Source organism: Taudactylus pleione, unplaced genomic scaffold (assembly GCF_031769625.1).
Source record: "Taudactylus pleione unplaced genomic scaffold, aTauple2 ptg000092l, whole genome shotgun sequence".
NCBI lineage: Eukaryota > Metazoa > Chordata > Amphibia > Anura > Myobatrachidae > Taudactylus > Taudactylus pleione.
The window spans coordinates 5831967-5848893 of NW_028284494.1; the positions used below are offsets into that span (position 1 = coordinate 5831967).

The 16927-nt window shown below is 46.8% G+C and overlaps 1 protein-coding gene across 7 annotated transcripts in view; it reads left to right on the top strand.

The window, feature by feature from the left end:
* Window positions 1–16927, top strand: part of ANKRD55 (ankyrin repeat domain 55) — a 133791-nt gene that overhangs the window by 23664 nt on the left and 93200 nt on the right. For 2 of the 7 annotated variants that reach the window (XM_088469466.1, XM_088469472.1), the window contains exon 1: window positions 15482–15582. The exons of 2 other annotated variants lie outside the window; for them this stretch is intronic. In XM_088469466.1, the coding sequence (XP_088325592.1) occupies window positions 15537–15582 (46 nt within the window). In that variant the 5' untranslated portion in view covers window positions 15482–15536. Of the gene's footprint in view, window positions 1–3808; window positions 3968–11758; window positions 11901–15281; window positions 15334–15481; window positions 15583–16927 lie in introns of those variants that run through there. 3 more of the 7 variants (XM_088469469.1, XM_088469468.1, XM_088469471.1) reach the window with 3 other exon arrangements.

The following is a 16927-nucleotide window of genomic DNA, read 5'->3' on the forward strand; positions in this document are numbered from 1 at the left end:
GGGCACCAGCATAGTAAGAAAAGTGCAGTGTAAAGAGATAGTTAAGAGCAGCTACAGCTGCATATAAGGAATGAAAATAAAAAAAGGTGAAGTACATATATATTAAACACACAGTGAAGGGTTAAAATGTGTTATAATGGAAAATGTGTTATAATGCAGTGCCCTGAGACAAACCAGCCAATGCAATCCAGGGGGACCCACGCCCCAAAAATGAACCAAAATTGCACTACAGTATATAACTTTTAGGACTTACCTAGAATTGTGCCTAATACAGTGTGCATATACATTACCATACTACATGCTTTTAAACCAATAAGGTAGGGTGCTAGCCCAGAAGTGCTATGCGCTCGCAAGCGGGTCGATGGTGGCCCAGTGCACACGCGCTGCGTGCGTACTGCGTGTGCGCGAGCCCCGGAGCGAGCACAAAAAGCACTCGCTCCGGCACTCGCATCCAAAAGGGGCAGCTGTCGATGTTGATTGGCGGGATGGTGGCTGAGCAAACGGAGGCGTTCCTGCAGGAACGCCTCCGTTTGTGGTCGGCCCTACTGACATCACTAGTGATGTCAGTAGGTGGACTTCCTGCTCTAATAGTGCAGGAAGTCCACTGGGGCTTGCGGCAACGAGACACTACCGCAAGGGTCTCGTCGCAAGCCCGATGGTCACGATGGTCTTGACCATCGCGACCATCATCATGGCCGCTCGCATAAGCTGTGGGTGGTAAAAAAAAAAAAAACACGCCCTGATTCAGAGAGAGCGCTCGCTTTTTGCGAGCGGCTCTGAATCAGGCCCACACTTCTATCACACACAGCTGACACCTATCAGCATAGGTTCTGCCAGTACTAGTCAGCACTAAAATGTTCTTTAATTGTTTATACTAAAGGGCTTATGTAAAGATGGATGAACCAGTAGCGCACGCAGGGGGGGGTTCTGAGTACCCAGAAACCCCCCTTGTTGAACCCAAAACATTTTTTAATGGAGGGATGTTTAACTCTTTACCTAGGCTGCTATAAGCTGTTGCCTTAGAGCCCCTAGTGCGCTCTGTATATCTATGGCAGGCAACCGGGAGACATGTTGAGCATGCTCCCCAGGCACTCAGATTGTGGCATAAATACTGAGTATTCATGCAGCATGTTCTGTCTGTGTCTCTGCTGCCTGTCAGGTACATGCAAAGCAGTGGCTAAACACTGCTGATTGGTAGATGTCTCTAGCCTTCCTCCAATGACAGCGGTGGAATGTCTGCACACACTGATTGGTGGATGGTTGGAGCTATCCACCAATCAGAGTACATGTATCTCTTAAGAGAGAGACTGCGAGGGACTCACTGACTGAAGACAGGCAGCCGCAGGCAATTTAGACATCTATATGAGCAGTTTCCCCCATTAATCTGAGATGTGATTTATAACAGTGGGGGGTGAATAGGGGTTTGCAGATGTGGAGTAAGGTTTTCAATGAGGGGGTTTCAGGTCTGGTCATGGAGTTTGATTTGTATTTGGGGGGGATTTCAGATCTGTCCATGACTTTCAGTGAGAGGAGGGTTGCATAATTTGAAGTATGATATTTAGTGAGGGATGGCAGTTGTTACATTAGATTTGGATTATGAAGATTGATGAGAGACAAATGATAAGATCTGGGGTCAGATTTATGCATGTATTTCTCTGTAGAGCACAGTATACGAGAAGGTGGCCGAGGTTCAGCTGCCCAACCACAGCAGCTCCACTTATGCCTTGAAATATTGCGGAATTGTAATTAGTTAAAGCACACAGGGGCGCCGAGAGGGGGGGGGAGAGGGTACAAATTATCCAGGCCTGGGCTTGCTGGAGGGGCTCGGCAGGGGCCCGGGTCCGGCACCGCTCCCCCCCCTTACATCACACAGCAGCCCAGCACACGCGCTGTAGTATGCCTGTGTGGGCAGTGATCAAGCTGAGGGGGCTCACTGCGTCGCTTCGTGGCACTGCAAAACTTTTTTTGTTACCTAAGGGGACGTGACCACGCCTCCCGTGATTAGGCCACGCCCCCATTTTACCGGGGCCCGGCGTGGCTCTTGACGGGCCTGAAAGCACATACTGTATATATACGGAAACCCCACCCTACAATGAATTTGCCCCTGTGTACTGTATATGTGCACAAAAACAGTCTACATACATTTTTTTTTATCATGTTTTTGTATATCTTCAACTTATGGCTCTTAACACATGGAGGGGAGATACAGGGGAGGGAAGGGACAGTCAGGCCTAGGCAAATGTAATTAGATATGGGCACAGATATGCAGAAGGTGGATCTCTTTTAGGTGTTAGAGCAGGTGCAAATATATAGGTGAAGATGATGCAGTCTCCGATTGGTTGTTTACAGATTGACTTCCAGTTGTAGAACTGCATTCTTCATCATTGCAGCTATATTATATCATTTAACCACATTAGCCATTGTCTATTCGCATCAGCGCTTATTTATCATATCCACATAATTTGCTACAGGAAAGACAATGCCATAATAAACAACAATGTGAAGAAATACTTAGTTGACATACAGATAGATAGATAGATAGATAGATAGATAGATAGATAGATAGATAGATAGATAGATATTAGGGATATTAGGGATGTGCGCTGGGATTTGGTTGTAATTCGTCGTCCGGTTTTGGATTTGGAGTCTATGTGACTCTCATTGGCTGCTATAACAAACACACAGCTACCGCTGGCGGGCGTGTGTTTGTTTCTGTGTAGGGCAGACCGCTATCACTGTGGTCTGCCCTACACTCTTGCGAGAATCCGACATCAGGAGGCCGCCGTGGGTTCGGGTGGACTCGGATCCCCAATTTTCGGAGCAGTTCGGATTCCACAGAATCCGAACCACTCATCTCTAACATATACATATATATATTATATATATATATATATATACATATATATATATATATACATACACACAGTATATATATATAGTAGAAATTGAAGGAAGCAGTCACCAGATTTCCACAAGACTCCAATAGCCTTTATTTAGTACATAGTGGTAACAAATCCGCCGTAATCTGAAAATTTAGAGATGATAACTTTACGTCGGATTCAACATATGCACATAAGTATGGGTATTTAAGTGCCTATAAGAATTTTTACAGTCTATTTTGTGGAGCAATAAACTTAATGCACTTGAAAAAGTAAATAACATAGATCTACAGCAGGTGGTATACAACATGCGGAAGCTGGAGAGATGTTAAATACCCCTGATCTACTGGTAAAGTGAATTTATGGGCTAAAGACTGATCCAAAATTGACTTGCTATGTGTAGGCTTACCATACTATCCCTTTAAACGGGGATACTCATGAATTACACAGGTTCAGGCTGGCTGACTTGAAGGGGTAAATTTACTAAAGTGAGAGTTTTTAGAAGTGAGTTTTAAAAGTGATGTTACCCATAGCAACCAATCAGATTCTATTTAACATTTAACTAGCACCTTCTAGAAGATAATAGCTAGGATCTGATTGGTTGCTATGGGCAACATCACTTTTAAAACTCACTTCTACTCTCACTTTAGTAAATTTACCCCGAAGTCTCCATTTCACCTGGTTTTAATCAGCCACAGAACCTGTGTAATTCATGAGTGTCCCAGTTTAAAGGGATGGTAATCCTACAGTAACTCTATTACACTTCTGAGAATTGATATTTGCTGGGAAGGGGTTTTCTTTTCTTTCCCTGAAGCAAAACCGTCAATCTAAACATATTGCAGCTGTCAATTGTTATAAATTATAAATACCGGTTGAAGCTAGAAATGTCTATATTAGTACATTGTAAATGTTTAGGCAGATGTGTGGATATGGTGAGCCTGGTAATTGGTAAATATACAAATGAAACAGACAACCATTGCACGCAAACACACAGGGACACAAGATGTAACAAGGCCCTAATTAAATTCAAGGATGTCAGCAGCCTTGGGAGGTCACCAATGAGAACAGATAAGATTTTCCTGGAAAAGGTAAGGTAATTAATTCTGCATTACTGGAAAGCCGACCATGCAAACGTGTGTCGTAAGAGCATATATCTAGGCATCTGGTTCCTGTGAGAATTGATTTGTCTTTGCTTGATCTGTTGTATGCCGGCTACACCACATTTCCCAGGGGTCTCTGTTTTGATCCCACATTTGTCCTACTTTAAGCCTAATATAAGATTCTGTATAGAGCTAATAAAATATAATTTAAAAAATGTTTTTAATAGATTTGTATACACCTTGTTAGTATAGGCTTTTAGGGCTTTATTGATTAAAAATAAACTTATTAAAGTGATAAAAAAATACTTTTTATCATGATTTTTTTATTTTATATACAGTATTATCATTCAGCTGTCAGAGCAAAAGCGTATATCTTTAGAGACATAAGTTACTTCCAAGTGCCAGCATACCAATGACTGCAAAATCATGCTGCCACTTGAAGCCGCTCTGTTTAGTCAGTTACTAAGAAGCCATGTATCACTGATTTTATTTAACAGTATTTTGTTCCTGGTGCACTACAGTTCCCAGCAGGCCATGTCTACCCGGATATGCAGGTACTAGTAGTTCTACTCAAGCAGGTTATGGTTATCAGGGCTTGCTGGGACTAGCAATGCCACAAGAAACATGCTAATTTCTCTACTTTAACTATGATACAGCACCCACCAGTGGCGGGTGTTGGGAGGTGTATTAGTGCTTTCAGTGTATGGCTGTATATTTCAACTGGTGGACCAGTATCTATTTTGCTGGCCCGATTCCCCTAAGGTAGCGGTTTTCAATCATTTTCTACCTGAATACCGCCTGGCATATGTGTTATTTGTACACCAAACATTTGCAAAGCAAAACATTTGTAATGAATATAATTTCTATTAGATCAAATGTTTAGGTGCCACTATATATAAAAGCAGAAATTGGGCTATAAACAAGGGCTTTATAAAAAAAAAAAAAAAAAAGAAAACCATTGTGACATTACCACAGGGGGACTACATGTTGTGGGTTTTCTTGGTATAGTATCACCAGCCCAGTCTGCCGGAATGGGATTGAAATCCCGACAGCAGATGCCCAACAGGATCAAGATCCCGACAGAGGCAGGTAAGTACCCTAACCTCCCCTGCCCCCCCTAACCCTCTCTTAGTGGTGCCTAACCCTAACCTACCCCCAGTAGTGCCTAACCCTAACCCCCCCTTACCGCTCCCTAAACCTAGCCCTCCCTTAGTGGTGCCTAACCCTAACCTCTCCCTTGGGGTGTCTAATCCTATCCCTCCCCCCTAGGTGGGCCTAAAACTAATCCCCCCCCGCCCACTTAACCCTAACCCCTCTAGACTCCATAGTTCTAACCCTCCCCCCTCTCGGCCCCCAGACTTACCTTCGTTCGGGATGTCGTCCTCGGCGTTCCAGCGTCGGGATTATAATAGGCGTCGATATTTCGACATCTGTCATAAATCCCTAGCCGGCATTCCACTGTCGGGATTGTGACCGGTGGCCAGGGACGGCTCTAGGGGTGTTCGACCAGTGCGGTCGAACAGGGGTGCCACCCATAGAGAGCGCACCCCTCCCCAACATCCCGATTTCAGTGGAACAGTACTGTCCCCGCTGTTCCACCCGTGGGCCGAAGTGGGTTGTCAGATCGGGAGGTCGGGGACCCCCACTGCCGCGGCGGTGCCGGACCCCGGAGTCTGAATGTATACTGCGCGCATGCCGGGTGCACTGTATAGGGCCGGCACAGGGTGCTCCAACCCCTGGAGCTGGCCCTGCGTCGGGCTTGCGTCCGACGGTCATATGCCTACATCCCCAGTCTGCCATAGCTAGTCATCAGCATCAGCTGCAGCTCATACACACATCACTGCGTGTATCATTTTGGATACATTTTACATATGAGTTTTTATGTAACATGCATCCAATTCTACATGAGGCCCTTTAATGGGCACCAACACTTAGCTTTCTATATTGCATAATCCCAATTTATGTTCCCAACAAGAATCATACTTGGCAATATTTTAAACTCCCTTCCCTGAGACTTCCCCTGGGGGGAGACGGGAATGGCCGCTGTGGAGAAGTGGGGCTGGCACATCTCGTCATTAGGAAGTGGAGGTGTGAGGGCGCCCAATTCTTCCAGAAATCAGTGAGACGTCCACTCCAACATACTTGCCAAATATGACAAGAACTGTTGTGAAGCCAAATACCTTTTTTTCAGTACCGTACCAGGGCGGCAGTGCGCCCTATGCCAGCACCCAGAAGTACGGCAAACTACGGATTGCAATCCCAGAGCGTCCAAAGGACACGCTGGGTTGCACTATCACAGAGATACTGGCTACAGAGTACCCTTCCAGGTATAAATTGTGGGTTAACAAATAAACCCCTTACCAGGCGCTAGCACAAGATTATATCAAAAACAAGCCTTATTGTATCTAGAATTATGTAAGCAGCAACCTACTGAGTACCTCTAGAATACTCAGACAAGTGCAACAACATGATCCATATGTGTATAAAAGTGGTGTTGAGAACTCCATACCTTCTGAGGAACCTGGCAGAGCATAGCACCAAAGAAACACGTTAAGGATGATTTATGGAGCTGTTTGTGGTTTACAGCTAATACCACATCTCTAATAAGAGAAGCTCCTCTCCCCACCTCTTTTGCTATACATAAGGACTGCCGCAATTGAGCTCTTTATTTTCTCCAGAGTAACAAGCCGGACCAGTAATTGGATAATACCATACAAATAAATATAAATTATATATTCTCTGTGACCAAATGATAACACCAGGATTAGAACTTGGGATGGTGTGTTCCATGGGGTTGCTACCCCAGCCGACTGAGCTGTTTTGAGCAGTGAGATGATCGGGGACCAGTAATTACCCCTAGCTGAGGGTACATTCTTCCTGGATATATTCCTCTGTCAGTTACCTGGATTAACCTCTTATTATTAATATCTCCAATAAGGCTAACCACTATTTATTGGCATCTTTGAAGATAATTATCTACAACTGATTATTTTGGAGGCTTGTTTTGTAAACCACTTGTTTTTTTCTAATTAATGTTTATATTAATATGCATTAATTGTGTTTTTTATTTAAATTATTACACATAAATATATATATATATATATTGCAGTTTTAAGACATTTATTATTATTGTAAATAAAATCAATTTATTAAAATATACAATTGTGTTCAATAAACGTGATGCGCGCCTTGTGGTGGAAATTCTTTCTACCTTATTTTCATGTTGTTACCCTTCCAGTTATCCTCATAGCCAGATGCAGGGGCTTTGGGGCAGCGACCGTTCCGTACACTCCACTAACAATTATTACTGATGCTTTATCCAGAAGATATCTCTACAGTGGCTGCTAGCATGACCACTTTATCTCAATAGAAAACCCTATTCATATGGTTCAAATGATTTGTTGCACCCTCTACGCTCAATAGCTTTCCCCAGCTGAACATGATTTGGGAGATAAGAAACCGCTTGCCATGAAAGTGGCTTTTGAAGAATGAATAAAGAAAGGTACATCTTGTCCAGTTCTGGTCTATACTCATAGGCCCATATTCAATTGCTGGTGAAAAGTTCCGAAATTTTCGCCGTCAATGCCAGTTTTGCCTCCGGAAAAGTATCGTGCTCGTCACGAAATTCGCTCTATTCAATTGCAAAGGACGCGAGAACGCGTCCCGCGAAAGTTAGATCGGCGAAAAGTCCTGTCAGATTTGTGGAGATCAGCCTGACACCCTCCAACAGATACACTGATATGGGGGATCACTATGGATACCCTCGAATAGCCCTGCTGAAGGTATTTGGGGTACTTAAATGGACTCAATAGGTGCTATTTAGTGTATTTGCATATGGGGTAAGGAATAGCATTTAGCAAATTTTTATCTTCAAAATAACTAGCCCCAGCAAATTTGGGGTACCTGAAAACGGGGGCTAGCATATTTAAAAGTTGCTAAAGTGAAGTTTTAAAAATCATGGGAAAACCACCTGCCGCAAACACCTGCAAAGAAAAAAACACCTGGGGTATACTTGGGGACTGGAGTCTATTTTGCTAGTTTTTATGTTTGTCCCCCAACTTTACACTTTTTTGCCCCCAAAACGAAAGTACTTTTTGAGGGTGTTCTAATGGTTTTTATTTACTTTTTGTGACGCAGTTTACCTTTGGGGGACTGTTCTAACACTGCACGGTGGGTTCCTGCAACTTTGCACCCCAAAACTTTACTGTTTTCACCTCCATTCAGAGGCAAATCTTTTCCGCCTATCTGAATGCATTGACTTTCCACTTAGGCAAAAAGTAATTGCAATTGAATTGTGCGGAAAGTTTCCAACAGGCGAAATGACGTCATCGGCGAAAACTTTTTGCCTGCAATTGAATATGGCCCTTAGTCCCAGTGTTGTGAGGCAGCAGTGCTAACTACTGCTCCAGAAGGCTGAATAGATTATTGAAAATTAGTGCTATTTCTAATGGCAGTCTGACTAGTGGAGTTCAGTGTCAGTTCAAAAAGAAGCTCAGGAAGTATATAAAGGGCAGAATGCTCTCTCTTGCTTGATTTTTAAGTACAGAGAGTCTGGTTTAGATAAAGGTTCTCTCTAACTAACGTAAGAGGAGTTTCAGCATTATCTGAGGTATGAGGGGTGACGGTGATGGTGAGAACTCACAATGTAGAACTGTGTGATCGAGTAACCAATCCCTGCATTGCCTGCCCTTTCACAGCTGAATGGATGTTGGTTGTACATATGAATAGGGATGGTCATTGATGGTTTAAACCATAGGCAGAAAACCATCGATGGCTAAGTGCTGCACATTCGCAGACATGGGACCGGCACAACCGATCCTCTTCAACATCGGGGCATCACCACCGACATTTGTGATGGTAAAATAGATATAGACTATCGATAGCCACCCTACATATAAATGTCCTCCCCTTTAGGATGTAAGCTCTCACAAGCAGGGCCCTCTTATTTAATGTACTTTGTCTTCCTTCATTTACACCATCATCTGCTCCCCGCAGTCTACAATAGGACCTTTCCCTTAGGTATTATGGGGGAGATGTATTATAGCGGCACTTAACGTGCCATTATAACTCTTCCTGCTTCGCCTCTTTCCCGAGGCGCAGCAGGAAGCACTAACGATGAGATGTATGAACATCTCATCGGCCAGAGAGGGGGAGCGTTAACTCCCCAATCCAGTGCTACCCGCTAGAGACCACAGCGCATCAGCCTAGTGCTGATGTGCTGTGTGTCAGTCCCGGCCGGCTCCACTGAGCATGAGATCCCCGCGTGCAGCCTGGAGCCGGCAGCCACCGCAGCAGGGACAGCGCTGTCCATGTTGTGGGTATAGGGCAGCGCCAGGCTGTAGCTGTCGATAGAGACAGGTACAGCGGGCCGAACAGTTGGCGATCTGACCGTTCATATATGGCCCAGGCTATCGGCGCTGTCATCTAGTACATAACAGCGCCGGTAATGACGGGCGCATGGCGCCCCTGTCATTTAACGCCAAAACCCCCGATCATACATCGGGTAGAAGCGGTATCAGCGTACATAACGTGCGCTGATACCGCTTCTGAGCTTCTTACATCTCCCCCTATGACTGCTGATGCAGCACTGTTTATAAACCATGTCCATGACCTGCAGTGACCTGAACTGTAAGTGACTTTATCTTTGTTTTGAGTGTACGCCTATGGTGAGCAAAGCATTTCAGTCCTGCCGCACCGGGTGTCACAGAGGTCAGTGATGCCTCTGGGTGCAGCCAATGTGTAACCGATGATGCGTCTTTGTTCGCAAGCGGAGGATTAAAGACGTAGCCAGTGGGAGTCTCTGTACAAATTACAGTGGCTGTGGCATCAGCATAACTTCTGAGCAGACCTGGCAACAAGGGGGTGCAAAGGGTAAACACATCCCGGGCCCGAGGTTCAGAGGGGCCCCTGAGGTTTAAACGGGCAGTTAATTTTGATTTACATAAAGGCTGCATGGTCTGTCCGGTGCCACTGAACTAGGTAGAATAGAAAACTAACAATGAATAGTTGTTACCCTGTGACCACTCCCCCTGTGACCCCTCCCCCATCACGCATGCATGCATTATTGTAATGAATGACACTGAATCGTTGTTGAAGTGCTGCAAAAAATTTATTAAATGTGAAGAACGCTACTTTGAAAAAGAAGAATGTTCAGATAATGTGGAGGCATCTGATTCTGAAAATAAAAAATCAGTTTCATTACTTTTCAATCAGCCCTCATGTGTAATAAATATATATTGTGGCAGCATCACCAGAGATGGCGCTGGTGAGCAGCAGATTCTGTATCGGGTTGGAGAGATCCGCCCACACAGGGTAGAAAAACTGTTGTGACACACCTTTGTGCTGCCTTGTGGAGAGAGCTTAGGTGTGGGCTGATTAGAAGGCAGACTAGTCAGGCTGCTGTTGGAGAAAGTCTTTAAATGGGACTGTGGCAGCCAGAGAGCCCAGTGAAGCTAAGCCAAGCTATTGGGGGCCAGGGGCCCTGAGTCCGGACCTGCAGGAGGCAGGGGAGACCACACACTTCTCAGTCTGTGTAATATTGAAGCAGCTACGCTGTAGGCTGGGAAAGCCAGAGCCTATACCTGGAGGAGACAGGGAAGGCCACCAAGACTGACTGTGTTTTGTATAGCTATGGCAGCCAAGCCAAGCCAGGCTGGAGCCGGCAATAGACCTGCAGTGAAGCAGGCAGACTTTATTGGCAGACTAGCTGCACAATGATAGTCAGGGGTCAAGAAGTGAGTTAGACGGCCTAAATAGGGGCTAGGCTGTTTATTATTTTCAGTTCATTTTTGCTTCCTGATGTCCATGATGAAAACTAAAGCACCATTCCATTTATTTTCACGGAAGTTATGTGTGGACTCTCATTAAGCACCTTATCACTGCACCAATCCACCCTCTACCGAACTAATTACCACAAGTTATCACTATATATATATATATATATATATATATATATATATATATATACACATAACATCTTTCTGAAAATAAGGCCTGGACCAGGTAATAATTAGGCAGAGTAGGCTTCTGACTCATTTTCAATGGTACAGGGGCAGATTCAATTGGCCACAGAACTTACCGTGCAGATGCAGCTTTGTCCTGAGCTATTCAATCACTGCCGACACCCAGCGTGATAAGCCCCAGCCAGAGCAATTAATGTTGATTTCTCTTTGCAGCCTCATGAAAATTCAGTGTTAAGTGTACCCTCTGGGATTTACTGCAGTGGGTAATACCATAGCTGTGGGCACTTAACACAGGGGTTGAGGGTGGTGGGGTTGAGGGTGGTAGTGTTGGCAGGGGGTAGGAGCCCCCAGAGACATCAATGTACAGGACCCCAAGACTCCTGTTGCCGGCCCTGCTTCTCAGTGCCGCTGCGTACAAAGACGCTGTTGTGATGGTATTAGCGCACACCTCTGAATCAGGCCCCGTGTCAGCTGTGCTGGTAGGTGGACTCTGAACCTCCTACTTCTACTCGTGGTTGTATAAAAGGTCACAGGAACCATAGGCGAAACTAGGGGGTGGTCCGGGGGTGCACAGGACCACCCATTAGCCTCTGCCGCCAAATCGCTATTTTTTTTTTTGTAATTAGTCCTCTCCTGGTCAGGAAGGCGTTAACGCTGCTCAGTCTGCTCTGCACACAGCGCCCACCTGACCGGGAGGACATTTTCTGCAGCTCCGCCTCCCCTTTGCCCGAACCAATAGATTAATTCTTCTTGCGGCAGCGCGCGCGATGACATCATGACGTCGGGCGGTGCGCTGAGCGCTCTTGTGAGGAGCTGCTGAGATGCCCTACACCTGGAGGAGGAGGACCCGATGCCTGCTGCCTTACCAATGCTGCAGCTTGCGGTGAAGGGGACTTACCAGGGGCAGCAGCCGGCTTCCTCTCACCTCCACACACGGCACAAACAGTGACAGATGATATGTGAGTGGTGAGGAGAATTGGGGAGGCGGGGCCTGGTGTGAGAGAGTCTGACTGCACTAGTCGGTAATCGGGTGGGAGGAACAGCAAGACCCTGGTGACACAGTACACTGATCCTAACACCCCCAGCACCCTTTATAGCCCCCCTCTGCCACCCATACACACATTATACCCCCTCCCCCCATCCATACACACATTATACACCTCCTTTTCCCCACCCATATACACATTATACCCCCCTTCCACCGCCCATACATATATTATACCCCCCTCTCTCCACTCATACACACATTGGGGGAGATGTACGAAGCCCTGAAGCGGTATCAGCACACGTTATGTGCGCTGATACCGCTTCTCCCCGATATATGATGGGCGGTAAGTCATTATCGGCGCTGCTATCTACAAGATAGCAGCGCCGACGGCAGGGCCATGTACGAACGGTCATAACGCATGACCGTTCGGCTGGCTGTAGCTGTCGTTATCGACAGCTACAGCCTGGCGCTAGCCTATCCCCACAGCAGGGACAGCGCTGTCCCTGCTGGGGCTGCTGCCAGCTCCAGGGCTGCACGCGGGGATCTCGCGATACTTGCGAGATCCCGCGCATGCTCAGTTGAGCAGGCCGGGACAGAGACGCAGTGCATCAGCACTAGGCTGATGCGCTGCTGTCTCTAGCAGGCAGCGCCGGAGGGGGGAGTTAACGCTCCCCCTCTCCAGCCGATGAGATGTTTAAACATCTCATCGGTAGTGTGTCCTGCTTCGCCTCGGTAAAGAGGCGAAGCGGGAAGCTTTATAGCGGCACGTTAAGTGCCGCTATAATACATCTACCCCATTATACCCCCCTCCCCCACCTATACACATTATACCCCCCTCCCCCACCTATACACATTATACACCCCTCCCCCACCCATACACACATTATATACCCCCTCCCCCCACCCATACACACCTTATACACCTCCTCCCCAACCATACACACGTTATACACCTCCTTTCTCCTCAAAGATTATACACCCCCATACACAAATTATACACCTCCCTTCCACTAATAGATTATACATCCCCATACAGACATTGGCCCTGATTCAGAGCCGGACGCTCTGACCAGAGCGCTCGCTCTGAATCAGGGCCCACCTCCATAATTATGGAGCGTCCTCCTGGACGCTCGTATAGCTGTGGGTTTCCACCCACAGCCTATACGAGCGTGCAGGATGATGGTCGCGATGGTCTTGACCATCGCGACCATCGCCAGTGCGAGCAGAAGCCTGCGGTTGAGTTTCTCAACCGCAAGGCCAGGAGTGATTTTGGCTCTATCAGAGCCAAAATCACTCCCACTGCATCACTAGTGATGTCAGTGGGGCCGGCTTCTGACGGTAGGCGTTCCCTTGGGAACGCCTACGTCTGGCAGGCACGCCCCCGGCACGCTCACCAAAGGGGGCGTGCTGTCAATCAACATCGACAGCACGCCCCCTTTGATCAGACACTACGAGCGAAGGAAAGTCCTTTGCTCGTCGCGTCTCGCGCATGCGCACCATCGACCCACTTGAATCAGGCCCATTATACCCTCCTGTCCCCAGACACATTATACTCACCTCAATACTACTACATAGCATTCCCGCTAGGCTGTTTTAGCGGGGCGCGGCGCCCTGCCCTCCAGAAGGAGGGCAAAAAGCACCCTGCCCTCCAGAAGGAGGGCAAAAAGCGCCCTGCCCTCACAGCCTGCGGGTGCCGACTTCACCCGCGGGACGCAGTGTCCCGCGGGTGGAGAAATGTGCGGTGACCGGTCATCGTCGGAGAATAGACGCCGGGCGCATGCATACACAGACACATCTCTCGTCCCTCCGTCACTGCACAGGCACACTGTACCCCTCTCCACCACTACACAGACACATCTCTCGTCCCTCCGTCACTGCACAGGCACACTGTACCCCTCTCCACCACTACACAGACACATCTCTCGTCCCTCCGTCACTGCACAGGCACACTGTACCCCCTCCACCACTACACAGACACATCTCTCGTCCCTCCATCACTGCACAGGCACACTGTACCCCCTCCACCACTACACAGACACATCTCTCGTCCCTCCGTCCCTGCACAGGCACGCTGTACCCCCTCCACCACTACACAAAAACAACTTTCCACCCCTGCCCCTACACAGGCACACTGTACCCCATCCACAACTAAACAGACAAATCTCTTTGCTGCCTAACTAATGGTCACGAAACAAAGTGTCATACTTCCATAGTGTTCCTGGTAGGCTGTTTTAGTGGGGCACCGCACCCTGCTCGATTTCTAAAGGGCAGAATGTGCTCTGCCCCTCTTAGCGGTGCCCCACTAAAACAGCCTGTGGGTGCTGTCCCCACCAGCGTTCTGCAGTGCCCCGCGGGTGGGGAAAATAGCAGTGCAGCGGTCACCGCCAGTGTATGGTTGCCGGACGCACAGCAGTGCTTGGGGGCAGCCCTTCAGGTCCATAAGTGCCAGGCACGCCCCCAAGAGCGATGAAAAGGGGACGTGCCATAAAGACACGCCCCCATTCCTGTGGCCTTGCAACTTGTTTGGCGGCTCGCCTTCGGTGCGCACAGGGGTCCCTCTTTCTAGGTCTGGTGCCCGGCACTGGAACTACAATGAACACAACTTCCAAAGTAACACAAGTTCTGGCGAGGGGTTGGAACTGGGACCACCCATTACCAAATGTCTAGTTTCGCCTATGACAGGAACAGATTGTTAAACGATAAAGCTCCAGTTCATCAACTAAAGGTCTTTGTGTTACAGTCATTCCCTGCATGATATGGGGGGGAGTAGTTAGCTTTAAGCTGAGATATTGCTTACCTGCACATTCCTCAGATCTCTTTTAAAATGTTTACAGTTCAAATCAGGGGCGTTTCTAGAGAGGAGGGGGCCCGTGTGCAGTCTCTGACACGGGCCCCCTCCTCTCCTCCCGGCGGCCGGCAGTGAAATGAGCTGTGTGCTGCCAGCACCAGAGTTATAGACTCTGGGCACTAGAGTGTGCCCAGAGTCTATAATGAATGCACAGGTCACCGGGAAAATGGCCGCGCAAATGCCGCGCCCATTTTCCAGACGTTTTACAGCGCCGGTCCCCCGCGCCGACGTGGGACTCCGGAGAAGTAAGTAATATTATGGGTGCAGGGTGTGCGGGTTCAAATCAATTCCCCAGTGAAAGCACTTTACAATTGTCTGAACAGTGAGTGTATTATAAAGAGCACAGGTTCTCAAATTCGGTCCTCGGGACCCCAAACATGCATGTTTTCCAGGTCTTCTCACAGAAGCTCAAATTAAATAATGAAATCCACCTGTGAATCTTTTAAAATGTGTCAGGGAGTAATGAATACACCTCTGCACCTGCTGGGTGACCTGGGAAACGTGACCTGTGTGGGATTCTGAGGACGGAGTTTGAGAACCACTGATATAGAACAGTGTAAGTCTTAAAAAGGGACAGTGGAAACCAACTTCTCTGCCGGAGGTGCCATCACAATCCTGTTTTCTCTATGACACTGTATGTCAGAGTGAAGGATAGACTGACATTGTGAGTGTACTATCGGGACCTTCCATTAACATAAATATACTACTGCCAGTGCATTGTGCACGGAGGAGGTTCCTGGGCCAAAGTCAGCAGCACCCATGACAGTGGCGTACAGTGGCGTAAATTCATCCCAGATGCCCGGAGGTAAATTATAATTTGGTGCCCCCGTCAAAACTGCTGACACTGTACCGTAGCATTTTGCATGCAGATACACTCGCTAGGGAGTAGTGAGACAGAGAGTTATGGGTGAGGGGGGCACCGGACGTGTCACACTGACAAAAGAAGCTGCTGAGGGGCAGCAACACCAATGAGTAGGGACTGGTTATAGATAAAAGACACTTTTTACTTTTTAGCCCCCAAAACGAAAGTACTTTTTTGGGGTGTTCTGAGGTAATTTTTTTATTTATTTTTTGGCTGATTTGTTCTTTGGGGGGTTCCCCACGTTTGCACCCCAAAATAACGATTTTGCACTTTTATTCACCTGCTATTCATAGGAGACACTTTTCCGCTTATTACATTGCATTGACTTTCCGCTTAGGCAAAATCGTCCTGGAATTGAATATGGAGATACTTTGAAAACAGGCAGAAAGTCTGAATCCGCGGAAACTTTTCTGCAAATGGTACTTTTCGCCTTGAATCCGGCCCTATGTCTTGGACCTAACAACTTTTTGATAAGTGAGAAAAAAAATATACCCACGATATGTATTATAATAACAAGGCCAGTTTTGTAAGGTGACTGAAGATTTTCTTAGAACTTTCGATTTTTAAAGGAACATTATACTAAAATTATACTAAATGGATTTATTCTGGATGTATTTATTCTGAACTGATAAACATTCAAAACCAGCTTTTATTTTACACTACAACTTATGTATCACATAATATAATTTATGTATTAACTTTTTAACCCCCAATTGATATTTTATATTACACTAATGTAAAGCTTGACCAATGCATAATTAATAATTTCCATGCTTAGTGAACTTGAAGGTAGAATCTTAAAAGATGATTTTGTTTTGGTTGAGAGTTATATATAAGGGTGATTAGAATGTAGCAATCTAGATGATCTCTCACTATTTCTCTATGTATGTTCTGCACTGGCCAAGAGGACGTAGGACAGCGCAGCCTGCCCAGGATGAGTAAAAATGGCTGCACAAGTGCTTACACTGACATATTTGTGCAGGACAATGATAGGTATCTAGAGCTGGACATGTACAGTATATGTTTTCTGTGTATACAGATCTTGATGCGGCATCGCACGTAAAGCTCACATCCTCACTGCTCCTTTTTCAACAGCAGCCGTCATCACTTTAATTGGCGCTGACACTCAGCCCATACTAGGTGCAAGAGATCGGTCTGACGTTGGCGTCCCCTTGGTGTCCGCACTAACCAGAATAAAATGCATCTAACAAGCCTATAGCAGACCCACAAAATGGATCTCATTGTTACCACCCAGTTGCGACCCAGAAACACCCATTTGGGGAAGCAG